Genomic DNA, 27,925 nt, shown 5'->3' on the forward strand with positions numbered 1-27,925 from the left:
CCGTAAACGTCAGATATGAATGATGAAATATCTAACCAATTCAAATTGTTTTCAGATGTAGAAATGGCCAGCAAGGCTGAAGTCGTAGAATTATTTGTTTTAATAATTGTTATGATATTTTATCCAGGTAACATTTTTATTACAATTAAAATTGAAAATATGGTTACGTAGAATTTGTGCATAGCACATGACTCATGAGTTTGTTTTTTTAATAATATCATACTCATAAAAATGCATGTAGTAGTAGATAGTATTTTGTATATTCTACTTGTGAATTATACTATTTTAGTCACATATCATAAATATTGTATTCTTGTTTATGCATTGGGTTTATTTACTCATCCTTTTTTTTATGCTTTGACGACGGTGGATCCGTATTCATGTAATGCAAGAATGATGTACCAGCTTGTAACTACAGGAATATCCCCAAAAGGTTTAACCTCTGTTCTGTAAAGTTGTAGTACACAACAAAGAAAATATTATAATCTTTACAAAGAATTTTCTAAGCAACTAGCTAAACACGCTCTCAGCCTATTCTGTTAAAAATTTGCTGGGTCCCTATGTATTCTTGGGAAAATGCCGTTTTAAAGAGGCTGTTGTACACTGGTACTTATTTGAGGCACAAAATTGTATCGCTCTGCAACGTGATTTCCTACCGTTAACGATATGGAGGAAATATGAAGTATTTACGTGCCATTCGGCGCGGAGTGTTCTTCTTCGGCACAAGCTCAAAACATATATTCTTTGACTTTTTTTTCAGTATGTTCAACAAGATGTGCATATTGCAACGACAATCTATCATTTCCTGCTTGTAAGAAAGGAAAACTGTTCAATATTTTTTGCAGAGCACCTAATAACTGTTGCAGGTGGAATGCTGATATAAAAGGTTTTGATGAAAAAAAATTTTCACTGATTATTCGAATTGCCACAACAACAACAGTTTGTCTTAAAATTGATTATGTTCACACTATTCGCATAATTTGTGATACACTATTTGCTATTATATCAATTAGTTTAGTAGAAAGTTGAAAAATATTCAAGTTCGAATCAAACTATAAATATTACACTTTACTCGGTGCTTCTAATCGCCTGTACAATATACCGTTTAACTTTTGGTATCTGATATTCCGTTGTACCAGTTATTTAGCATATTCCTATAACATAATAAAAGTTTTGTCCAAAGGAAATTATCAACATCACATTGTTTTCTTTTGCTAAATGATCAATTACCTTATTTTTCTCATTCAAAATTACTCACTAAAAATTTGAACGTTTGAAAAAATTTATCGCTATCACTAGAAAACTATTTTTTCCGAATATTATAGAAGGAAACACAAACTTGCTACGTTCATGTTCAAGATGTGATGAGAGCAAGAATTTTACGTGTACTTCTGACAGCGGAGGGAAAATAATCAATAAAATGTGTAAAGATAAAGGTACAGGGTATTTATACAATATTCTCATGATCAGATACAACACGTATGTTACACAAATTGATAAAATTGAGTTTGTTTTTATATTTGCAGACAAATGCAATAGAGGTTATCCTACCTCAGAAGAAAAAATATTAAACGTCAGCACTTATTTGCCGGCTATAGGTAGGTAATGCTTCTACACAAAATCTTTTTTTTTTGTCTAATTCTAGGTGGTGAGTTTTTGATACGCAGCGTATTGAAAACTAAGCCCTAAAATCTGTTTTCTAATCTTTTTCATGTCAAAATTAGCCTAACACTGAATGCTATGCAAGTATGTATAGAACACCGTTATCGAACCAAAAAGAATTACGCATTCCTGCTGATGTTATTTGTGATCCGTAGCACTTTATCAGCTTCTTTTTTTAAAGGTGTCATTAATTGCTTCACTTGTAGTCATAGTATACCAAAAGGTGATTATCAAAATATGACAAAAACTGCAGAGTGTGGATGGGTCGACAAAAACAAGATACTTCCGTGCGATTTATCAACTCATTCATGTATATACGACGTGACATTGGAAGGAATACGTAAGAATTTAAAGTGTTTTCAGTGATATTTATAAAATTTTGAAATATACATCTTTTAGTTATTTGACATTGGTAAATCTATGCTTGACGATAATATTAGACCAAGTATATATGGAGAATATTGTAAACGCAGGTCCAACTTCTTTCTGCTTTTAATATGTCTTCCATCTAAAAATATCACTCGACATATAGTGTTTATATAGACATCATATTGGGATAATAGTTTTTCCAATCGTCGTAGAATTGCTTTTGAAAATGCGTAACCAGCATACTAATAATACTTGACAAATTCTTCTCAACTGATTGACTAGTCGATTCAAATTTTTTGTACTAAGTAGGAAGAAGTCACCAAAACTTTTGCTGTTTTATTTTACTTAAAAAGGATAACTATATTTACCGTCATGCTTGGCCGCTCCCGTGATGTTTATTCACCAATCTTTTCAGCAAACTTGGAGCTCTTGACAGTACCGGTTACCGATACGCGACCTTCGCGTCCATATATTTGAGCATTGCTATTGTTATTTTAAAGCTTCTTACTGTATAAGCTTAGATTACAACAAAACAATCTATTTTTGTTAAGGTGCAAAATACTTTCGGGGTTGCGTTCCTGGAAAATACACTACAAACTGCACACATGAGTATTTTGACAATTCCACAAGACAGATCATACATTGTCGTAGAGGTGCGACATTATACCTAATTCTTAATTTGAGTTGTTGCATTTTGAATGCATCCTGACATGTTTCATATTTCTGGAAACTCAAGTAGTTTTCCTCGATATATTCTCAGCTACTAGTTGAAAATATGCAAATGTTATCGATATTTCGTTAAAACGATCTAAATCCACCAAACTTTGAATGCCTGAACAAAACTGTTAGTTCTTTACAAAATAAGTTATAAAATATATTTTAGATCATTGCAACGTTTTGCCGGTATTGAAGAGCGGATGCAGCGATTATTCCGGAAACTTGATCATAATTTGCATATCAATAACTTATATATTAAGTATTCTGTACGATATGTTTTAGTAATAGTTAGACATTACTAGTGGTAGATGTGATTCAAAACACTTTTTCAGTTAAATATTATGAAGTGAATTGAGATACTACCAAAAGATGCTGTAATATAAATCTCATTAATATATCAATTATCTATTGTGGAAATTTAAGTGATAACAGGAGTGTAATTAGCTGACACAGTATTTAACCCGAGCTTTAGAAATAATTCCAACAAACATCTAACAACCAGTAGGTATCTATCAGGTGTATCTACATAAAATTGCCCCCCGGTGGCCGTTGACTGACATTTTTTACCGACTGTTGTTAAAATTAGATACTTTTACGTTATTATTTGAGTAAAAAAAACGAGTTTCAATTATTCCAAATTTGACAATTTTCAACATTTTATAATTAAGGCTTTTCGCCCCCTGTCCAAACGGCGCCAAGGCTGCCATACCCCAGATACGCTACTGTACTGCTAATAACACATACATCAGTCTGGTTTTGGTCGTAGATTTTGCCGGCAACCTACCAGAACTTAGATTTACATCCAAATTGAAGATGCAACATACTTTCACTTTGTTCCAGTTTTTGAATGAAGAAACGATGAATTTTGTTTAGTATATATATACACCCAACAATAACTGGTCGTTCGGCTTTTTACACACATGAACTTAGAAGCACCTCACTAAGTTATGAAACATTCAATCACCATTGTCATCGAAACGTGCCTAGGAATCTGATGACAGTTCCTTGGCACGTTTTAGAAACTCCATCGTAGTGGTGCTCTCAGAATAATTTTTAATATTGAAAACATGGAATATGTCAAAGTATATTGTAACACCCAGCATCATATGCAGGTTTCCCGAGTCTCAAAATAGCAGAATATGCAGAAACTTTCTCGGTTGCGAACTGAGAAGAATCAGCATATTAGAGATACATGAAACTAATTTAGTAAAAAAACTTGAATCTACCGCTGTGCCCTCACTAAAGATGTCTTGTCTCTAATGTATTTTATTTCAAATCTAACCTTTGATTGAAACATTTTAAATCGAAAGAGTGTCGATAATCGATGGGTGATGGGGATAAATGTCCTGAAAAGTTTATTTACTGGAAAATGTAATTTAAAATTAAAACAAACTATTAGGCGGAATATATTGAATATCATGGTCAGATATAGATTAGACAGTGATTCAGAAAGTTTATAAAATTTTGTACTGCATTTTCGTCGAAGATTCCATTTTGGAATAAGGATAACTAATTTACTCATTATTTAGCTACTTTCCAGGATCACATTCCCATACTAAGCAATAAAAAGGAAAATAAAAATAAAATAGCCTTATGTCTGAAAAGACTATCTAGCAATGCTGTGAATAATTTGATAAAATGTCAAATTTCACATCACTCACGTTGCAACCTACAGACCTATCGTTTGCAACTAAAGTCATTTGGGGCCATATTTATAAATCGGAATACTCAGTACAAAAGTAGTCTACAGAAGTAAACACCCACGAGTGTTCAGTACCGGTAGCTACTAACGTAGCTCGGTAAGTAGAAGTAACGTTATTGTCAGGATTCAAGGCACATCGCGCAGGGAGTACAGGTATGACAGCAGAATAGCCTACAATGCATTAGGTATTACAGTGCAAAATCAACAGGTTACCGGTAACATTAACTATTTGTATTGTTTTTAAGAAAATCCCGGTTGAATAAAGATGCTTCCTAACTAAACATAAAAAATCAAAAAAAAAAAAAAATTAATCCTAATCCGCACGGAGTAGTGAAGTGAGTAACCTGCTAGCCGCTGAACCGGTTCCATTACATTTGAACCCACGTATATTTGAACCCATGACAATTGCACCTGTATGCTATTGCATCTATGAAATTTTTTTTGTTTCACGGATAGTTAAATCCATACTAACCCTAACCCATGGGTTTTAGCACCCGCATATAGATTGAACCCGCGGATATACGCATGGGTTCAAATGTACGTGGGTTCAAATGTACGGTCACCGCTGAACCTGTTGGCGGGGAAGTAGTAGCCTGAGTACGCCGTCGAAAAATTCAAATTCAGAATTCGTATCCGTCAATAACAAATTTTTTATGAAACTCAGCAGCATTAAACCGTAGTAGTATATATTTACGATTAAACGAATATGGTAAGCTTCGATATACATGATCGGTCACCGAACAACAGTTTCACTTGGTTACAGTTTTGTGCTACTTAGAGTATGAGAGTCTTGGTTAAGCGGGTCTAGTTCTAGTATAGTTTAGTACCACAAGTACTTCCGGTGGGCGTAGCATAACTAATTTTGCATATGCTATTCCTAACCCCCACCTAACAATGCCATCTAAAAATTACGTCACTACAACGTCACCATCACGTCATAGGGATTGCCAAAGTATAATTTCGATCGCCGAAAGTGACATCTGCGCCGCCAATAACAAACTTGCTAAAGCCGGCGATCTCTCTCCTATTGTGATCGTTGTGACGAGAAAACGAGTGAAATTGCTTGCTCGATTTCTGGTGATCGTATGCGCGTTTTGGACGACCACCCATATACTTCGGTGGGCCTTATTACGCCACTGTGACGTTGAAATGACGTAATTTTTCGGTGACGTAGTCAGGTGGGGGTTAGGATTGACATATGCAAAAATTGTTGAGCCAGGTCAACTAGAAGTACATGTGGTACTAAACTATACCAGACCGGGTTAAGCTTTTATATTGGTTATATGTCAACCCGAATGCGTTACCAATTCGATACAATATGTTCCGACCGGATTTTCAGCTGATTCGGTAGTTTAGTTACATTTCGCAATTGGACCGTTCTCTAATAAAAATCTAAAATAATTCCAAGCTTTTGCGTGTTCAAACTTGTCCGATTTTTTTTATACGTGTTTCGCTTATTTGAGCGAGGTTTGGTTGATATTTGGTAGTAGTATATATTTACGGTTGAGATGTATAAGCAGTATGCGATCGACTTCCAGATTTCGATACCCACAATCAGACCGCTGTCATGAAGATGAAAGTTGTTTGAAAAATAAGCTCTCGCACCGTTCAATCGCATTGGTATTTATCACTTTACTGCGATATTGAATCTTCGAGTTGCAAAACTGATGTAAATCATTAGGTCTGATTACATTCGAAAAACGATTCATTCAAAAAGGACGGTATCTGTCACTGTCAGAATGACAATACTGTATAACGTTTAACCTGATTATCAACTACGTTTAAATATTGTCGATCAAACACTTTTGCGATAGCAAAGTCAGCTCATTATTATATACAAACAAAGATATTTTCATCATTCAATTATTATCTTACTACTGCCACCATACCGGCATTGAAGATTCAAATATGTATATATATATGCATACAGTTACCAGACCGTTATCCGTTGCGATGAGGTAGGGTGAGATTCCAAAATATTTCTTATTGCAGACTGCAGTTCATCAACGGAGAGTTGTACCACACCAAGTAGTTTATAACAATAAATTCTGGGCGTATTATATTTAATCATGTATAATACGAAAAATTGTTACATTGACCCAAAATTTGAACAAGATCCGCCGTTGGTGCTTGAAAAATATTTCGGGTATGGATGGTTTCAACATCTTTCCAATCAAATAAAGAAATTGGAAAATACCTAGATTAGTTTTCTAACGAAATACTTTTAATACAACGCAATAGCGTGAATTTCACAGAAATCCAAAAAAATCGTTAAATTGATCCAAAATTCGAACAAGATCCGCCTTTGGGGGCTGAAAAAAATTTTTGGGTATGGATAGTTGGTTTAAACATCTTTCCCAATCAAATAAAGAAATTGGACAAAAACTAGCTAAGTAGTGGGAACAAATAAACTTTTTGATTTAATTTACATATCTCTGAGAACTAAAGATTTTTTTGCCAATATTCATTTCGTTAAATATATGTGCCACTTTGTAGCAAACATTTGATTTGCGCGTTTCAATACTTCCGGTCTGTATAATAGAAATTCGGCATGTTCTCACTGGACCTGGAAGCCTAATTAAACTGCAAGATTTTGAATTCGATAGTTGAAGTCAGAATTCCAGACATTCAATGGTGATAATGAAAGTCAAAACAGCATCAAGCATACTAAGAGTTTTAAACAGTCAATTAATGGAGGCTTGTATGCGCTAAAGATTTTGTTATCAAAATTTGATTTGAGTCCGGAGCTGTAGTCGGAGTCAGGATTGTTTTCCGAGTCTAGAGTCACAACCAATTTTTTTTTCAATTAGGATTCGAATGTAAATTGCCGTAAGTGGAACGCGGGGTGACCGTACATTTGAACCCACGTACATTTGAACGCATGTGTATATCTGCGGGTTCAATCTATATGCGGGGGCTAAAACCCATGGGTTAGGGTTAGTATGGGTTCAAATATTTGTGGAACAAAAAAAATTCATAGGTGCAATAGTATCCAGGTGCAAATGTCGTGGGTTCAAATGTACGGGAACCCGAACGCGTCAACGTTTTTACTGATACGAAAGCACATAGGTTATTTCTTCGGATACTGTTTCATCTTTACTAATCAATTATTTGTACTTTTTTTCGTTCATGTTGCTTATAAGGGAACAACGTAACAATTTTTGAGCGCAGCCATTCTGCGAAAAAAAAATCACCATAATAGTGCAATGCTGGAGAATTCTTGTTTTGTTTCACCAAAAGTAAATCGAATTGTAAATCATCTGTGAGTTATAATAAATTTTAGATAGAATTTAACCACGCAGAAGTAAAGTTATTATTTAGTATATAAAATATGATTTCAACGCAATCAAACATAATGAAGAGATTCTTTTTCAACCCGTGGAGTTGCAGATAACCAAGCTGATAAAAAGAACAAACATTAGTGTTTCTCACAGAAAAACATAAAGGCTCATAACATTTGCATAGTATTTCTCTTGTAAAATACTGTCTGCTGATACTATATTAAGGCGAGTATCGGGGATAGGCGGATTTATAACATAGCTATTCTACTGAGGAAATGTTATATTAATCATTAATTCAAGTATTTTGTTACCACACCGTTCTAGTATCTTTTCAAACTTCATTGTTGATGTGAACAGCTGTTCAAACTATTCTTTCATAACCAAAGTCTTTCCTAGTCCCAGAAGCAGAAAGTGGTTAAATTTTGGTTAATTTTACCGTTTAATTATATTTTTGTGAAAATTACATTATGAATTGTATTAGAGTATTTTGCTAGAAAATTTTTTTTCCCCAATGTCTTTATTTGATTGAAAAGATGTTGGATGTATCCATTCATGCCCAAAATATTTTTTGATCTCCAATGACGGATCTTGTACAAATTTTGGGTCAATTTAACGGTTTTCCGCATTTCTGTAAAATTTACATAAGTGCGATCAAATTTATTTCCAATTTCTTTATTTGATTGGAAAGATGTTGAAACAAGCTATCCATAACCACAAAATAATTCAAGCGCCAAACGTGGATCTTGTTCAAATATTGGGTCAATTTAACGATTTTTCGGATTCTTTTTTTAAATGCACTTTATGGCGTTGTATTAAAAGTATTTTGCAAGAAAACTGATGGAATTTTTTTTTTTTATTCTTTTATTTGATTGGAAAGATGTTGAAACTAGCTATTCATTTCCAAAATATTTTTTGTGCCCGAAAAGCGGATCTTGTTCAAATTCTGGGCTAATTTGACGATTTTTCACAATTTGTGAAATTTACGTTGGTACGCTGTATAGAAAATATTTTTTTAGAATATTGTTCGAGTATTTTCTGATTTTTTCTATTGATTAGAAATATGTTTAAAATATTCGTCTATACCTAAAATATTCTTTGAGCCGCAAAGGCAGATCTTGTTCAAATTTAGTGTTAATTTAACAATTATTTGATTTTTTATTTATTTACCGTACTTTATGTTGTTGTATCAAATATATTTTGTTGAATTACTATTTTAATCTTAAATGCTTTGTGCGATCAGATGCTACATAATAACGTTCAATTTTACAATTCTACTTTCCGCGGCTATCAATTAGAAATATTTCGCAAAGTGGAAATACGTTTTCATGACATCGTTCATTTAGCTCCAGGATTTCGATAGCATTTTGCTGATGTAACAGTTGCAGTATTTGAGTATTTGAGACAGTACTTTGAGACAAGCCCGATAGAGCACATTATTACATAACTAATGGAAGTTTCGCCGCTACCAAGGCTCAGAAATGAACTTAGCGTGTGTCTGATCCTACCTACAATAACTTCCATCTACAGTATGCGAAAGTTATTGTCTCACTCCAAGAGTAGTGTGGTATATTGTATTTGCAATGGTAGCAGTGGCATCAGCATGCCAAATTATTTCTAATTCCAAGCGAGAGAAAAATCGGATATAGAGGAAATTGCAATATATATACTAAAGTTTGAGCATTCATGGTTCGAGAATATGAATAATTGGCAAGGTTTTTTGAGTATTTTTCAACACTTACGACTAAAAATTCGACAGACATTAGATGTAGATCTGAATTATGTGACTTGAATTAAACGCCGGGTATAATAAACAATCAAATTGAATGAAATATGGAAAATACAAATTTCTGCGGCGATTTTATGAAAAATGCACCTATAGAACCGAGCTTATTAGCAGCGGTGATATTTTTTGTATGCGTGTTTGCAGTTATCTGCATACTCCGTACTCATTCGTTTTGTGTGTGACCTCAACACGGATCAGTCGATCACGAGCTATTTTAAAGATTTTAGTCGAAAGCAGGTTGCCCCCAGGAATAGACCATTAGATTTCATTTTTACTTGGCATGGCACTCAACTACAATCAACTCTCATCTCTGCGTTCAAAGTTTGTGAAGATGTGGATCTTGGGTCGTTTTTCAGTTGACCCACGCCGACCAATAACAATTCCACACTATTTTTCAATGACTTATTTCGTGTGCTATATCTATATTGACACTTTGATTTCCCAACTTGAGTTTTAATTTTCTTACATTCAATATATATTGCATCTTCGCATCACTTCTTACCTGACAATATTAATACGATCATAGGGGTAGGCATAAAGCGATTATATTGGGTAATGTATATCAAATTTTCACGGAAATCTACGGATTGTTGAGTAAAATTAACAAATGGGAATGAGTTGATGAAAATCGGATTTGATTTTAAAAGGGTTTGCTTATTCATCAACGGATTTCACCGGATTGTCGATAGCGCGTTGCGAACAAAATATTAGTCCTTTGGGTTGTCAATCGTTGAAGACGAATAAATTTATCTAGGTGGGACATATATAGTTTGCGTAGTTGACTTAACTCTTGCATTCCGATGTGCGCAGCCCCAGAGATCCCAATAGAATATTTCGCAACCCCCAAAACCAAAATGTGGCTAGCGCGTTACGCCACCAACTATCCGAGTGACACGACCTTTATTTATCGTCTTTATTATCTTTTATTTTGCATGCTGTCTGCCAATAGTTCAGGTTCAAGATCTTATAAATAACAAAACAATAAATTATAATCAATAGATAATCAAATTGAAATAAATATCAGGAAAAAAACGCTTTATTATATGAACACTAGGATTAAATTTTCTAGGATTCAAATAAAACAGTATAGTGATCTCCAGATACGGAAATTTTATAAAATCATTTGGTCCATTTCTTGTGGATAAAATGAGATTTCTTCATAAAAACAAAACTGACAACAATAATTTAGCAACCAGGATTCAATATGTACATTTCGTGTACAAAAAAATAGTAAAAATGTTATTATCCCTACTTTATATGCAAACATTATCAGTCAATAGCAACATTCAAAATTGATCAATTATTATTGTTATTGCTGAATATATTATATATTCATTATATGTCACATATTACATTTCTATCTCGCAGGTCGAAACATCACATGTCGTATTTAGAATCCTGTCGTGGCAACAGTGGAAACTTCTTTGACAGAGGTTGAGTGTTGTTGTGGCAATTGATTCTGCGAACGTATACAATTGACTATGACGAACAGGATTGATTTCCAGTCTTTCAGTTCCAGAAATATTGCAACATTGTTCACGAGAGCGTTCATTTCAAATGCAGTCAACGCTATGCTTTGTGCTTTCAATTCGGGAAATAAATTCATATATAAAGTAATTACGAAAAATGCTATAACATCGCTCACTATGCATAAAGCAGACAAGAAGCTTGATTTCTTCAGAATTGGAACAATCGAAGAGATTTTGGAATCAAGTGCTGACTTTTTGGGGATTGATTTCAAGCTGGGATTATTCAGAATTATGGATTTATTGTGGTTCTGATTTAATTTACTTTTAGTATTTTTAACTTTCTTACAAAGTGGACTCACAAAAAGCAACAATAGTGTTATCTGACCAAGGACTACCAGTGCGACTTGACATAAATGCATGATTCTTGTAAATGGGTACACAATTAAAATGCATCCAATAGGCCCACCTTCGGTCTTGACCACGTATAAGTGCATAAACATTGCATATGCATTAGTAATGACTATAGCTACCAAACAAATGGGACTCACGAAGCGGAAAAACCATTCTGGCATTCGAAGTGCACTTCTTACATTTGGTCTGGAATAGAGAATTTGTTGCCGAAACCACAAAGTAAGATACACGAAAAAAAGGCTGATGACATATACAAATTTGTATCCGAACAATCCGACACCACACATGATGTCTTCTGTTACGTTAATATCGTTATATAACATTAACTGAATCATAGATATTCTTGGAATATACAGGATAGTTGTCGAAAACACCATTATAAATAATAGGTTGTTTTTCCCATTGGTCGTTTTTACTCTCAATCGCTTATATTTTGTACCAAACAGAATCATCGAGACCAATATCCATGTAGCCACGAGAAAAGATGAAATATTCAGCACCTGGCATATACCGAATACCACGAGACGTATCTGGATTCCATTTGCATCGTATGCATCATTTGTTTCATATGTGTATCCTATGCTGCTTTCTGTGACGTTTTTCATTCTCTCGAGGTTACCTTCCTCAAATAAATATTACTCTACTGATGGAGACTTAAAATAATTTCCCAATAAATACTTTCTTGGCAGACACGAGACAATAATTAAATGATTTTTTATCATTTATACATACATGTATTGAAAACAAATCAGTGTATCTGACGATTGCTAATTATTTTAATGATGGCTTGAAATGCTCTGTATCGATGGCAATTACGGTGCAATAGCCAGCATGAAACAAAAATACAATATTATTAAATTCTGAAACAGGATCAATGTTTTAAATATAATATCGAAAATGGCCAACCGCATTTTTAAGTGGCATATTAAGTTGAAAATAATGAAATTCGATTTCGTTTGAGTGTAATCATTAGATGCATTGCATTGGAACAAAGGTGCTCTTATATCCAGGCCGTGTCCAAACATATCAAAATATGGCAAAACGTACCTAACAGTATATGAAACGAGAATATCGGTCAGAGACCGAAGACTTAGCGATCGGAAGTGAGGGGATCCCCCAAAACAGCGCTCTTATTCTATAGTGACACCTTGGGTCCCATCACTAATTAAGTAATAACTCGCTAATTATACGACGTAATTATACGACCCAAAATCAATAGGCTTCTGGTCCGAGATATGATGAATGGACATGCAAAATCTGGGGCAGATTCAATTTCGCTTTCGTGAGATATCGCATGCATCTAACAGACATACATACAGACAGACAAATATCTATCAACATTTCCACTGATTAAAATCGATCTTAACTCATTAGTATCGGTACCCGGACTGCCCTAGTCTTACTAGGTCCTGTGACAATGGTGATTCATGCGTTTTCTGCCAACGTGAATTAACATGCTAAATGATTTGACTCACAACTGCAGTATACAATAATTTACAGTGCTTTAACTTTTACAGTAAATTACCGTATTCAGTATACACAGTGCGTCACCTGTATCGAAAAACTTCATATTCTTTCACATAGCAAGATTTCACAAAATCAAAAGGAAAGACAACCGTCACAATTAAATTGCGTATAAAAACCGTGTTCCCATGAATAAAAATAATACTGTGAAATTTTGGATGAAATATCAGATCTCATAGGATTCATAGAAAATTTAGGAATAAATTCTCGCGAAAAATACAGTTTCCAAACACCGACAATTTCAAAGCAATTGATCCGGTAGTTGATAAGTAAAACGATGTTTTCATAACAACAAGAACATAAAGAAAAATTCTAACAACATATCAATATAAAACGTAAAAGGTCCACTTCGTGTTCAATGAATGGAATTAGTCAATTTTGAAAATTAGGATCCGTTCTTCAAAACTGATAACTTCGTCAATAAAAAATTTTACGAAGGTTTGATTGAGTTCATACTTGCCTCAAAATGAAAAAGAAATTTGCCACTGTAAAATATTTTTACTAGTATAACCCCTTGTTGAATATTCAAGCGATTCCTTCATCAGCAACATGAATATATATATATGCTTACAAAATGTCGTACCTCGGCTTACCTCTATGTAGTTTGTCGTATTATGTATTCATTACAGATATGAGATTTTGAATAATCAAATCACACAACCTGTTTAACGCTCTACAGTACACTAATGTTATGAATATCTGAAAAATCTATTCCAAATCACGGGCATAAGAGGCTTCTAAAAAGTAATAGCCCAGTCCAGCAGAGTAGAGTCCAAGTAGCAGCTTGGGGTGTCTCATGAGCATTAAGAGTCAGAAAATAGGACTTTGCGATGATCTATTCCTAATTGAATCCTAATGAATAACGTAACACGTAAATTTTTTAGTTTCATTTCATTACAATATTAAGTACATTCGGATAATAATACACAATAAATGCAATGGCACATTTGAGCATTATCATCGATGCTTCTATGATCTTACAACCTAGCCAAAGAACTCGGCAAAAATGAAACTTAGGGGTTAAAAACTATATCAACGCATACCATATATATATATATATATAAATTTAATCAGTTGCCTATTTGATCACTAAAAGATAATAATAGGTATTCCTAATACATAGATTGAAATCTTTTTTCACACATACATAAGATGGTGCATGCCCTATCAAAATATGATTTTATGTTTTAAAATATTTCTGTTGTATCCTACTTATTTGCGTGTAAAGTATGGAATGTTAAATATGAAAACGTGCCTGTGCCGAGATACGCCATAGAAAAAATGGAATAGCGAAAATCTGAATTTAATCATGGTTCGTTAATTCTTACCGAGGGACATCTTTTTCTTTGATGCTGTTTTAGCTTCTTGTGTGAAAAACAAATGATTCTGCAGTATTTGGGGGAAATAGGAGTTGGCATAGCCTTGGATATCGGTGTTTTGCACTAAATGGAGTCGTACGAACAGAGGGAGTTCCTTCATTGATTGCTGTCGAGTGAACCCATACAAGGTCACTTAAATCAATTATACCACTGCTTTAAAACTTCAACAAACATTGGCGTTGTGAATTTATTCTACTATTAATATGCTACTAGTAAGTCCTTTATGCCATGCTTCTTATAATATTCAGCTTCAGGCACAAAGTCTTAACCTAGTTAGAAAACCAATGCAATCTAGGTAGCAGAGTTATAGGATTTTCTGACATGGGATTATTCTGACGATTTGCTTTTCAGTTATGCAGACCAGATACGTCTCGTAGGCTATAGCGAAACAATGGTAACACGCAGTCGCCATAGTTCGTTACCATGTTCAATTTTTTTAACACAACAAATAAAAAGACCAAACGAAACGGCTAAAAGCACGTTTTAAACCGAATATTTCTCAATAAATTCTCACACTACAGTAAATTTGGCATATTTGGTACAACGTAGACATCATCATCTTATCTTTGCTAAGATTGGATGCCGCGGGGAACATGTGTGACTTCAGAATATATTTTTACCTCTTTCGGCTTTAGCAGACGCTCAACGATTCTCTTACTCCTATCTCAAACAGGCAAAATGTATACCCGGTAAAAAGCATATTTATCCCTAAATTACTAGACTAGTTTTATCTTCTATGAAGGTTGAGAGACCAGTGGGAGGAAAATATTTAATACTATAAATCATATTGGCCTACATTTGATTAGGCCTACCATACGTCTCGTTTTAGGCGGGACAGGCGACTTTTTACGTCTCGTCCTGTTGTCCCGACCGGTAAATCGAAACTCCCGATTTGGCGTTCAGCTGGCCAGCATAATACACGAGCATTACCTATTAGGATATTCTCGTTACTGTTGTTGCAGTGTAGCGTACCGGTAGCCTACTTACTGAAGGGAAATGCGTGATTTTGTTTGGTTCTTTGCTTATGTTAAAGCGGATAATTGGTACAACTTGTTACGTTTAAGCCCTATACGCCAGAAGGGTGCTGGTCCGTCACTTTTGCGGTAGCCTGGTAGTTGTACAGTACAAGGTAATCTTTCATCGAATTGTGCCTGCGTTGAGTTCAATTTAACATATTTAATTTGAATATCAACTACTTGTGCGATTGTGAAGTCAGCTCATTATTATATGCAAACAGGAAAACCTCCATCATTTAATTATTATCCTACCTTCGCCATTGTTTTCTTGTGCCAAATAGGCCATTGAATGCTATTGTTACTTGGCAACCAACAACAATCAACTCTCATCTCTGCGTTCAAAGTTTGTGAAAAAGTGGAGCTTGGGGCGTTTTGGAATAACTCACAACGACTAATACCAATACCACACTATTTTACGATGACAATTTTTGTGTGCTGTATCTACATTGTCACTCTGATTTCCCAATTTGTGTTTTTATTTTGTTGCATTCAATATTGCATCTTCGCATTACTTGTTACCTGAGAATATTAATACGATCATATGGGTATGCATAAAGCGATTACATTGGGTAATGTATATCGAATTTCCACGATAAACTGCGGATTGTTGAGTGAAAATAACAAATAAAAATGAGTTGATGAAAATCGGTTGGCAATCGGATTAGATTTTGAATGGGATCCACTTATCTATCAACGGATTTCGTCGGATTGTAGATAGTGCGTTGCGAACAAAACATTAGTTCTTTGGGTTGTTAATCGTTGAAGACGGGTAAATTGACCTAGGTGAGACCGATATAGTTTGCGTAGTTGTTCCCTCTTGGACTCCGTGAGTGCCGAGATGGGCTTCTTCAACGGCTCGCTTTCAAGTCTCTAATTGTAACAAGTTGAATGCTTGGTTGTGTATTACATTCTTCAATTGAAAAAAAAAACGATAAAATCAATTGCAATAAAACAGTAAAATCAACAGGTCCAGTACTAATGAGATTTATTCATAAAAGCAACACTGGCAACAAGTGATCAATATGTATACTTCGTGTCCAACAAACAAATTACGCGCTCCGAAAGTATGTGCACCAAGATAGCGCGCAACTTGATAACCCTAACCTGGTACACATACTATGTTCAGGTTGTGCGTCATCTTGGTACACATACTTCGGGAGCACCCAAAATAATAATAAAAATGGTATTTTCCATACTTTATAAGCAAAAATTATCAGTCAAGAGCAACATTCAAAATTGATCAATTACAGTTGTTGCTGAATATTTTATATATTTATTATATGACACATATTACATTCCTATCTCGCAGCTCAAAACATCAAATGTCGTATTTATAATCCAGTCGCGGCAACAGTGGAAACTTCTTTAACAGAAGTTGAGTGTTGTTGTGGCAATTGATTCTGGGAACGAATACAATTGGATATGACGAACAGAATTGATTTCCATTCTTTCAGTTCCAGAAATATTGCAACATTGTTCACGAGAGCGTTCATTTCAAATGCAGTCAACGCTATGCTTTGTGCTTTCAAGTCGGGAAATATTTTCAAACATAAAATAATTACGAAAAATGCCATAAGATCGCTCACTATGCATGAAGCAGACAAGAAGCTTGATTTCTTTAAAATTGGAACAATGGATGAGATTTTGGAATCAAGTGCTGACTTTTGGGGGATTGGTTTCAAGTTGGAAACACTCAAATTTACTGTACTGTAATGTGATTTAGGGTGGTTCTGATTGAATTTACTTTTGGTATTTTTAACTTTCTGACAAAGTGGAATCACAAAAAGCAACAATAGTGTTATCTGGCCAAGGGCTACCAGTGCGACTTGACAAAAATGCATGATTCTTGTAAATGGGAACAAAATTAAAATGCATCCAATAGGCCCACCTTCTGTCTTGACCACGTATAAGTGCATAAACATTGCATATGCATTAGTAATGACTATAGCTACCAAACAAATGGGACTCATGAAGCGGAAAAACCATTCTGGCATTCGAAGTGCACTTCTTACATTTGGTCTGGAATAGAGAATTTGTTGCCGAAACCACAAAGTAAGATACACGAAAAAAAGGCTGATGACATATACAAATTTGTATCCGAACAATCCGACACCACACATGATGTCTTCTGTTACGTTAATATCGTTATATAACATTAACTGAATCATAGATATTCTTGGAATATACAGGATAGTTGTCGAAAACACCATTATAAATAATAAGTTGTTTTTCCCATTGGTCGTTTTTACTCTCAATCGCTTATATTTTGTACCAAACAGAATCATCGAGACCAATATCCATGTAGACACGAGAAAAGATGAAATATTCAGCACCTGGCATATGCTGAATACCCAGAGACGTATCTGAATTCCATTTGCATCGTATGCATCCTTTGTTTCATTTGTGTATCCTATGCTGCTTTCTGTGACGTTTTTCATTCTCTTAAAGTTACCTTACTCAAATAAATATTACTCTACTGATGGAGAGAAATAATTTCCCAATAAATACTTTCTTGGCGAACACGAGACAATGATTAAATGAATTTTTATTATTCATACATACATGTATTAGAAACAAATCAGTGTATCTGACGATTGCTAATTATTTTAATGATGGCTTGAAATGCTCTGTATCGATGACAATTACGGTACAATAGCCACCATTCGAAAAAAATACAATATCATTAAATTCTGAAACAGGATCATTGTTTTAAATATAATATCGAAAATGGCCATCTGCATTTTCAAGTGGTATATTAAGTTAAAAATAAAGGAATTCGATTTCGTTCAAGTGTAATCATTACATAATTATAATTCATTGCATTGAAACAAAGGTGTTCTTATATCCAGGTCATGTACCAAGCATATCGTTATATGCCAAAACCTACCTAACAATGTATGACACAAACTTCAAAAATAAGAATGAGCAAAATTATACATGAAAATGAATCTTACTGTGAATAAATGATATGTTATTGTGTAAACACTAACCATATATATATATTAATTATGCAATAAGGGTCACTGAAGACTGTGTTTGACCTAAAATTTTGAAGTGAGTAAAAATTTGAAATATTCAAATAAATCAAAGAAAACAATGATCAGATATATGGACACGAAAGCCAAAACGAAATATTTAACCACAATTTCCCCAAACAATATATCCCGGACGTAGCTGAAACTATGAACTATCGTAACTTAATAGTATCTGCACCCGGACTGCCTTAGCTTTACCAGGTTCTGTGATAATGATGATGCATTCGTCTTGTGCGAGCGTAAATTAAAATGCCAAATCAAAGGGTGGTCCAAGGTTGCGAGGTTGGCAGGCCACAGAAACTTTTGAGGAGGTCTTGCGGGCCGCAGTCGGAGAAAACCCAAAAGTGATCAAACATCGCGAGTTCACTCATTTTAAATATATTTAAGAATTAAAGTCTACCGTTCTATTGAGTTTTTTAAAGAAGATATATAAAGCCTTTAGTTATTTAAAAAATTGCATCCCTAGAAATAACGTGGTATTTGCGGTATTTTTTTTCGTGTTTGGTTTTGTAATATCGCTTACAATTACATCTCATCGTCTTGGTCCTGTCTGCGGAGACAATTCATTCTCCTTGTACCGATCACAAGACGTCATTTCCATATTGGCACCGTCTTGACGTTTATAGATACAACATCAAAATTCCGTGATTTAACAAACACCAATCTCAACATTACCTAGCTAAAGAACTCGGCAAACATGAAACTTAAGGGTTACATTTTCTGTCTAGACTCTAGAGCCATTATATTACTGCAGTACCCCACCCAGTATCTAAAAACTTTATCGACACTTGCCCGCATTACATATATACAAAAATTTAGTCTGTTGCATATTTGGTCACAAAAAGATAATAATCGGTGTTCCCAATACATAGATGAACACTTTTTTCAAACATATATAAGATGGTGCATGCCATATCGAAAGAGGATTTTATGTTTAAAATATTCCTGTTGTTCTAATTTTTGTGTAAAGTATGAAATGTAATATATGAAAACACATTCTTGATTTTTTCAACTGTGTCATTGTTCCGAAATACGCCACAGAAAAAATGAAATTGCGAAAATCTGAATTAAATCATGAATTGTTACTTTCCCTTCTTACCGGAGGACATCTTACTTCCTTGATGTTGTTTTTTGCTTCTTGTGTGAAAAACAACTGATTTTGCAGTAGTTGGGGAAATAGGAGTTGGCATAGCTTTGGATATCGTTGGTTTTGCACTAAATGGAGTCGTACGAACAGAGGGAGTACCTTCCTTGATTGCTGTCGTTGGTTCAGACAAATAAATTTTGTTCCGGGATGTAGCGTTATTTTCAGTAACTTCTGTAGTTAACTTTACCTCTGGGGTTTCTGTCGACCGTTTTTTCTCTTCATTGAGTTTTGAAGAGGTGGTTGGTGCTGGGCGCGTCATCTGTGATTTTTGTCTAGTTTGATTTGGGGTATGGAAGTTTTTATTTGAGGATGTAGTTGTGATAATCGAAGAAGATGTCTGTATATTTTCAGTCGTCGTCGGTTTCGGGACCCTTGATCTAGCTGTAGGTCTTCTTTTAGGTTTTGAAATTCTGGGTCGAGTTGGCTTGGTTTTATTGTTAACAGGTTTGCGTGTAGTTTGATTTAGAAGTGGACCTTTCGATAAAACAACGGGTGTCGTTTTTGGCTTAGAAATTCTAGAACGGCGAAAAATGGATATTTTTGGCATTGTTGGCTTACTTCTGAATAGCAGGCGTGATAATGTAGTAGTAGAAGGTGGTACCGTGGTAACGTTGAGCTTCTTTACAAAGTTTTTATATTCTTTGCGACGTATTACAGAACCAAATCGACTTTGGCCAATAACAGTAACTTGTAGTTTCACAGGCTTGTTTATCAATTTAGCAGTTTCCTCTCTATCGTTAATTGTAGAGGGCTGAAAATAAACAATATATCAAAGCTATCCTTGACACTTTGATTGTCCACTCTAAATAACGATACTTCATTTCAGCTATTGAAATAGTTTCGTCTTTGAGTGCAGTGCACGGACCTTACTCTAAGCAAACATCTGTATATAAAGCTGTAAGAGATTGTACAATTTATTAATTTGTTGAATAGCTGGCACCATAGATTCTTGTTGATATCATATTCAATAAACAAAACATACAATACACGTGTGAAAAAAGCACAATGTCGGGTATGATTTATCCAGAGAAATATGTTATAACTAGCAAAACCCATACAAAATACAGACAATATATTTGATATTTCTAATTCAATGTTTTTAAACTACTCACGTGTGGTTTTACTGTCAACGTCATAACATCTGATGACCGACGACCATCCATTCCAGTAACCGTTAGAATAAATTTATACGTCCCTTCACTCAAATTAACAACATTCAAATCACGTTGTGTTGTATTCTAAAACCGTCATATTGTAAATTGTTATACTGTGGTGAAATTCCGATACATGTATTTGCATTGAATTACTGGTCGTATTTAAAAATCTAGTTTGCCAATACGATTTATTTTAAAATTAGATTATTAATATCTGATTTGGAGTTGAATTTCTGGGAGAAGGAAATTCTCTTAATTACATTTAACTTACCGATACAGACATGCCACCAATGTCACCATATGCGATTGGGGCCCACCATCGATATCTTTTTACTGAGCCCTTTGTATTAATAGCAGAAATTGTTATTCTGTTTTGGGGTAATGTTATTGTAATGTCTGGACCAGCATCAGCAACAGCATGAAGTAGATGAGCTGCAAGATAAATATTACTGTGAATTATTTTTTTTTGCAAAAATAATATGCAAATAATATCCGGTCCTGTACCACTCAAAAATACCCTAAACAATTAATAATTAGGGCACATAAAACGTTTGATTTTAATATTTTCTTATCGTTTTTGTCTCACTTTTACATGTTTGTCCATCTTCTTGTAGCGTATAATCTTCATAGCACTCGCAGCGAACTGATGTTTTGTTTATTGGAATGCAAATGTGATCGCATCCGCCATTAAAATCTCGACACACGGGTGCCACGTTTCGCATAGGTGTTTCTGGTATTGTCGTTGGAGCGGCAGTTGTGGCGATATCAGGAGGTAAAGGTTCCGCTTCTTTATCTAATTACATGTTACAAAATAGAAACAAGCTGTAAAAGTATGTCTTCGATTTATCCCCTTTTAAAGAAAAATCAATTAAGCAAACAAATATCAAGCAATTTTTATCTGAACCCAAAATGCATGGTTTTAGATTACTTTAATCATTAAATTTACTTTAGATGAAAAGCATAAAATATCCGCTTGTTCCAAAACAAACAAAAGCTCTTTAGAGAAGTGAAAATAAACAAATGACGTTAGTTTTCATTTTGCGGTTACTGGAAATAGTCGGCAATTGGTACGACGTTACATAGTTTTGACGTAACGTATTCTGTTTTTATCTGATAATGTCGTTTGGTACTATATATACAAATTTTGTAGCTTATTTTTATATATATTAATCTATAAACTATTTCATTCTTTTGGCTGGAGCTATATATTTTTTCTAATTCTTCTTTCCTGCCAATAGCCAGGTTTTATTGTATGTCTTGGGTCCACTGAGTGCTGACAAACTCTTTAGGGAGAATAGTTTAGGTGTTTGGCTAAACGTCATCTTTAAAATTACATTCAAATGATATTAATCTTATGTTGATTTCAGAATATGTAAATGTAGCCTAATATCATAATATGACAATAGACTTGAAGTTAAATTATATATCTGCACCAAGAGTTGACTTAAACTACTCAATATATAATTTCCTATATCTAATCACCTGTAAACAGCTACAGGTATATAAACCTAAGATGGGAACCAATATTTACCGCATCAACCCATTACTGAAAATTAAAAAAAATAACTCACAATCCGGGGGATCCGTCAATCCACAATCCATCATACCATGATTACATCTTTCTGAATTGCAACAGCATCTACAAAAATTTGTTGGATCTTCCCGTTGAGAACAATTTGCTTTTAGTGCGCTCTAAAAATAATGCAGCTTCCCGCATGAGCTATTAATATCCTTATTGCAATTATCTATAAGATTGATAATATAATGCCAATTTTCTACATGTTGAAATATTCAACCTCAAAAGCAATCTAAATGCTGGAATCATTACTAAACTAAAATATTAAATCAAACATATACTAACCTGCAGCATATTCTTTTTATTTTCATTGTATTTTTTCTTCACTCTTTTAAGAATCGATGGAGATTTTTGAAATAACTTCTCTAAACTGCCAAACTAAATACATTTCAATCGTGTTATTTTTCATGATGTATTATTGTTAGAGATAATTTTAATAACCAAGTTTAATAAGTTTGTCATTTGGATTGAGTGCCTCGTGACGAAAGGTAAAAAAGTGTAAGATAGCATTTAAATAGGCAATAGAAAGGGATTTATGTCCGAAAATAAAAATTTTCGTCAACTGGTTAACATAGGAATTTCATATTTTTTTCGTCTTTAGAGTTGATTCTTGCAATGCACAAAACCCAACGTAAATATAGATATACTGTTTATATATACTGTGACTAAAAGGATTTGAATAAAATTGTACGTGTGATTACAACAACATTTATCATATACATATAGCAAAGATATGAATAATACTTTGATACTCACAAATTTCAGTCCTGGCATTGTTTTTAAAACCTGTTCATCAGTTAAATCACCAGTTTCAGAGTTGGCTTCTCTTTGTATTTTTATTCTTTCCTAAAAAATCAAGTGCGCATACGCATTCATAATCTATCTTGCATATTGTATAGCATGTAATCAATCTTTTTCTTCGTTAGAGGTGAATTATAGTTGTCGGGTGAGGACTGTTTTTCATCGGACAATAAAATCCTACACAAATATATTCGTTTGATTTCTTGAATGACTACTAGAATCATCGTGGAGCCAGTAGGCCAAAGAATAGATAAATAGCTGATTGTTTGAGACCTTTAAAATAAACAACTAATATAACATCACACTTACCAAATTTGGCTTGCATACATCAGTGGAAACTTTACATCCCTTCGAAATTGAAAATCTGCCTCCAGATTTTGGCAAATATCTCACACGAGTATAACATTGCCTTTCGTTGGGTGAGCATTCGATTACTTTTGTGCATGAATCTGCATCTTTGACTCCGGTACAGGAATAACATTTTAAATCTATATCATTGATTAAAAAGTTTATTATTGGGATGGATTTTAACTAGAATGGCATAATTTCTTGAGCTTCAAACTTTTAAAATAACAAAAAATCATAAGTATGAAGAAGGGTCATTAAACGAATAACTAAAAAACATCCAGTCAGCTTGGTCACATCTGTTATTAAAATAAACTCGCAATTTGGAAAAGAAAAAGTGCTAAACGTCGTCGGCTTGGATGCGTACTATTGTACTATTACACTGTCTACCATCAGTATGTATTTTTAATTTAGAAAACTTACTAGTATAAGTTGGAGGACTCATTATATGAATCCCTTTAACTCCTGCCATACGAATCTGCAGTTGATAAAGACCGTTTGACTTTAAATTGAAAGCCCGATACGATTTAATTTTCGTTCTTATTGGTTCGTCAATTACTCTCACTTTACTTGATCCGGCATATTGAATAACCTATAACATAATTCTAATTCAATAAACTAAATAAAAACATTTGAAAATTCATACTAGATGCAGAGTATTGTACGTATGACAAGAAATTCAGGTCACGGTCATGCTTGGAGCTGTGTAAATAATTTATGATTTGAACTGTAATCTGTGTGGTCTCATAAACAGGTTTCGAGTTGTAGGTTCAATCGTTCCAGTACGAAAGTACATCTCTTTGATTATATCGGACCTACCACAGTATAGATACCACAAAGCTGGTCCAAGAGATAATTTATGTCAATTAGTTTACAAGTAATATTCTGTTATGTGGGCGTGAAAATTATTATAAAATATTTGTGAGAGGTGTAAGAAAACATTAACAAAAAATGATCTGTTGAAAATGCTTATTTTCGGCCTGAACTCTCGAGCCAAATTCGAACATCCAAGTTCGAATATGGGCACTACATAAATGCAGGTTTAGACGATAACTTGAATGTATGATGATTTAAGTGTAAACAACTTCTCACTCGCCATACTTTTTTAATTACTGACATTTGGAGATTCGATAATTTACTAAATTAAAATTGTGATTGAGATTGTTCTATTGCTTATTATATTATTATTAAAAATTACAAAAGAAAAAGATAAAATTATGGTGTGTACCTCAGCAGTATATTTGTTTTCAGGGTTTAACTGGTCTTCTAAATTCCATTCAATAGATGAAGCTGTTGTTGACAATACCTTCAAATCTGCTAATACTGAGGCTGAAAATAAAACCTCTGTTGATTTATAAGAGAAAATTTCCAATAACAGTGCGGACTGTTAATCGTACAGCCTATCTTGTTCATAATTGACAGATACGTGACAAATTAAAATTGTTTAGGAAAGTTAATAACTATGTTATATGTAAGATCAATTTACTGTATGTGCTTATACCGAACAGAACAGAAGTGTTGGAGTAAAGGAAAAGTCATTAGGCCTTCAATGATTACACAATTATAATTACCGCACGTTGATTGACGCACTCCACATATTACTAATACAAACCAGCAACATTCATCGATTACTTTGTAAATATAAACTCAATAATGGGATAGTTACCGGAAAGACTGCCTTTAAATAATACTTTCGTCCTTAAAATTACCGGAAAATTATAATTAAGTACTGAACGCGACAACAACATTATCTGTTCCCACGATGTCAAGGATATTTGTTCTCCAATCTCTGATTTTTCAACAATTTATCCAGTCATTACATTATTCAGTAGTCGTTATTTTTACTTATATCGATATCGTAAAATATTATTTTCACCCAAAAGTATGAAAAGTTACCTAGTAATGCAAAAGCAACAAACAGACTTGTTCCTATGTTGCCAATATACATTTCTCTTATTCTTTTTTTGTCCCTTGTGGTAAATACCTGCGAAAAAGTAGATTTCTAGTTTTGCAATGAGAGTCAGTCGTTCGTCAAAATTCAGAGAAAGAGAGTCTATTTAATGGTACCACCAAGTGCAACTGCTCTTTTTTGTACATGACAATGCTCACTTCTACCACGAGATATGAGTCACTTTCAAAAACAGAAGGAAGAGGATCTAATTTGAAGAATATACTAAAATCTCGGAAGACAAAATAGAATAACGACGAATACAAAATAATTGAACGCCTATGGTGACCTAAGATACTTATCGGCACTTACCGAATCCGTTGCTGCGATCAATGTCGATTAAATTGCTTCAAAATGCAAGGCAACTAGCGACGACAACTTGACCAACTGATGCTTCAGATAATGCATTAATAAATTTTCCCCGCGGCCACCTTGCAAATATTTAGGGTGGTAAAACAACAAACTTTTGAGTATACTGCCGATTCGATAAATACAAATAAATGACTGACTAGGATCAAAATCGCAACAATGCCTTCAGGCATCTATGTGATGTTGAAATAAAACGAGCTAAATCAGCTAATAGTAATTATATCATGTAACAATTTCATATAGATTGAAAATTCCATCCTAATTTTCATTTAATTTGGCGGTTTAGGTAGTAATTCGGCGTGATCTTTACTTATAGGCAGATAATTAGAAGCACTACATGTCCCACGCATTTATAAATATAGTATAGGTTCTTCTGTTCAAGATAATTCGTTATTGTGTGATTCTCGATAATATTTATTTGATTCAAGTATAATATAAAGTGTTGGATAGTTAAATCGAAAAATTTTACCATAAACAAAACTCAACAATTATCATCATGAATGCCCTATAACCAGGGTTACCATATCGTGCTTATTTTTAAGATTTGTGCTTATTTTTTAACCCGCGCCCCTACAAAGTAACCATCTGCTTATTTCTAAGGCAAGTACCCCCCCCCCCCCCCCCCCATTCAATGCTCTTCAGTAAACCATATTAAAACATGTACAGCTAGGTATGGGCACGGAATTGCAGTTCAATCAAGCAAAGTTGAATAAAAAGATTTTATACTGCGGAAGATTTGCGTTTGATATTTTCTCAAGGAGATCTTGAAGATATTTTCTGCAGCTAGTTCGCCACATGTAAAACTGAATATCCAACTGAATTTTTGCACCACGCTAGAAATAGTGTCTATAACAAGGTAAAATATACTGCGGGCATAAATTACATGCGTCGCTTCCTGATAAGCTAGTAAAATCAGAATCCATCTGGTATTTTACAGTCGGAACACGTCCGTTTTGTTAAGTCTGATCGTGAGCTGAGCAATGATGCGCCTTAGAGGCTACAACCCGGTGTTAAGTAAGTGCTGATGGATTAAAAACATTTATACAGAACATGATATTTATATATATATATATATATATAATATACTCACTAAAAGAGTATGGATACATGAGACTACTATTGATATTAAGCCCTGCTATTTCACATGTTTTGGTGAATCGGAATACACGGCGCATATATGTTTGCCAAATGCAAACAAGCCGATTAGTCTAATCCCATTGCTCTGTAAAAGACTCCTATTTTTTCTTATCTCTTTGTGCACAGCAACCTTTGTACGCACTGTTGCTCAAGTAAAATTCACTGCTGTAGCAGACGCGCGCAAAACGTGCAGTTGTTCGGATTGTCTTACAGATCGCTATTTCAAATCTATTTAAGAATAAGATGAATTTCAATGTACGAGTTCTAGGCCAGCTGCGTTTGTCACTAGTGTTAGTGAATCTTAGGTACAGAGGGCTTGGGCAGATAAACAGACTACATTGAAAAGTCGAATTTCACGGATTTATTCATTGCAATAATAGACTGCGTTACACGACTGTTTAGTTTGAAGTTGCCTTCAAATAGTTTTAAAAATCAATAAACATATATATATATATGTCATATGAAATTATTTGAATGTGTTTTACGTTTTTGTTGTTGTACCAGATCGTATCAATGACACCAAAGTATCAAAGATTTTATTGTTGTTTATTGAGCAAATAGGGTATTTTTTCTGAAATACTCTTGTAATAGCTCCAACTGTCTATACCAGGGGTGTTATTACGTAACAAATGCAAGTTTTTCCGCTGCCAAGGTTCAAAAATGAAGTGTCGAATATCGCGTGTCTAGACTAGACTGACAAACGATCGATCCTTCAATAACTTCCAGAGTGTGCAAAAGGTATTGTCTAACTCCAAGAATAGTGTGATAAATTTTATTCGCAATGGTAGCAGTGGCATAAAAATGCCCAATTTGTTTTAATTCTAAGCAAGCGAAGAATCGCGTTTGGAGGAAATTGTAAATTAGATACTGAAGTTTGAGCAGTCATGTAACATTTATGGTTTGAGAATATTCATTTTTCGCTGTTTGGATAATACTTGGCAAGGTTTCTTGAAGAATTTTCAACACTTCCGACTAAAAGTTAGGCACGCCATTTATCTGAATTGTATTATTTAAATGAATAAATTAACATTTACTCCGGGAACAATTAAATAATCAAATCAACTACTTAAATGAAACATAAAAAATACAAATTTTGTGTC

The 27,925-nt window shown here is 34.1% G+C and overlaps 2 protein-coding genes across 3 annotated transcripts; one reads left to right on the forward strand and one right to left on the reverse strand.

Annotated features, from left to right (window-relative positions):
• Positions 1 to 58: 58 nt before the first annotated feature.
• Positions 59 to 3,157, forward strand: LOC120338378 (uncharacterized). 2 transcript variants are annotated; one of them, XM_039406363.2, is made up of 7 exons: positions 59 to 127; positions 761 to 886; positions 1,326 to 1,436; positions 1,527 to 1,598; positions 1,844 to 2,002; positions 2,583 to 2,684; positions 2,915 to 3,157. In XM_039406363.2, exons 1-7 carry the CDS (start codon positions 64 to 66, stop codon positions 3,028 to 3,030), a joined length of 750 nt encoding a protein of 249 aa, XP_039262297.2. In that variant the 5' UTR covers positions 59 to 63; the 3' UTR covers positions 3,031 to 3,157. The 2 variants fall into 2 exon arrangements, with proteins under 2 accessions (XP_039262297.2, XP_039262296.2); XM_039406362.2 differs by lacking the exon at positions 59 to 127 and adding an exon at positions 190 to 433.
• Positions 3,158 to 16,517: 13,360 nt separating this feature from the next.
• On the reverse strand, positions 16,518 to 25,811 carry LOC120337583 (uncharacterized). The gene is made up of 12 exons (XM_039405419.2): positions 25,632 to 25,811; positions 25,268 to 25,355; positions 24,600 to 24,700; positions 23,795 to 23,963; positions 23,336 to 23,514; positions 22,982 to 23,071; positions 22,511 to 22,603; positions 22,221 to 22,341; positions 21,236 to 21,442; positions 20,921 to 21,081; positions 20,608 to 20,733; positions 16,518 to 20,246 (listed from the first exon to the last, which is right to left on the reverse strand). Exons 2-12 carry the CDS (start codon positions 25,317 to 25,319, stop codon positions 19,431 to 19,433), a joined length of 2,115 nt encoding a protein of 704 aa, XP_039261353.2. The 5' UTR covers positions 25,320 to 25,355; positions 25,632 to 25,811; the 3' UTR covers positions 16,518 to 19,430.
• Between the last annotated feature and the right edge of the window lie 2,114 nt (positions 25,812 to 27,925).

The sequence above is a fragment of the Styela clava genome, chromosome 10, assembly GCF_964204865.1.
Source record: "Styela clava chromosome 10, kaStyClav1.hap1.2, whole genome shotgun sequence".
In the NCBI taxonomy this organism is placed as follows: domain Eukaryota; kingdom Metazoa; phylum Chordata; class Ascidiacea; order Stolidobranchia; family Styelidae; genus Styela; species Styela clava.

Coding starts and splice junctions, on each gene's coding strand:
- LOC120338378 (XM_039406362.2), top strand. CDS start 232: ATGCATGTAGTAGTAGATAGTATTTTGTATATTCTACTTGTGAATTAT. Junction 1,437..1,526: donor TAAAATGTGTAAAGATAAAG/GTACAGGGTATT, acceptor TTATATTTGCAG/ACAAATGCAATAGAGGTTAT. Junction 2,003..2,582: donor CGTGACATTGGAAGGAATAC/GTAAGAATTTAA, acceptor ATTTTTGTTAAG/GTGCAAAATACTTTCGGGGT.
- LOC120337583 (XM_039405419.2), bottom strand. CDS start 25,319: ATGTATATTGGCAACATAGGAACAAGTCTGTTTGTTGCTTTTGCATTA. Junction 24,701..25,267: donor TGTTGCTTTTGCATTACTAG/GTAACTTTTCAT, acceptor TTTTATTTTCAG/CCTCAGTATTAGCAGATTTG. Junction 22,342..22,510: donor ATAAAAAGAATATGCTGCAG/GTTAGTATATGT, acceptor CATTATTTTTAG/AGCGCACTAAAAGCAAATTG.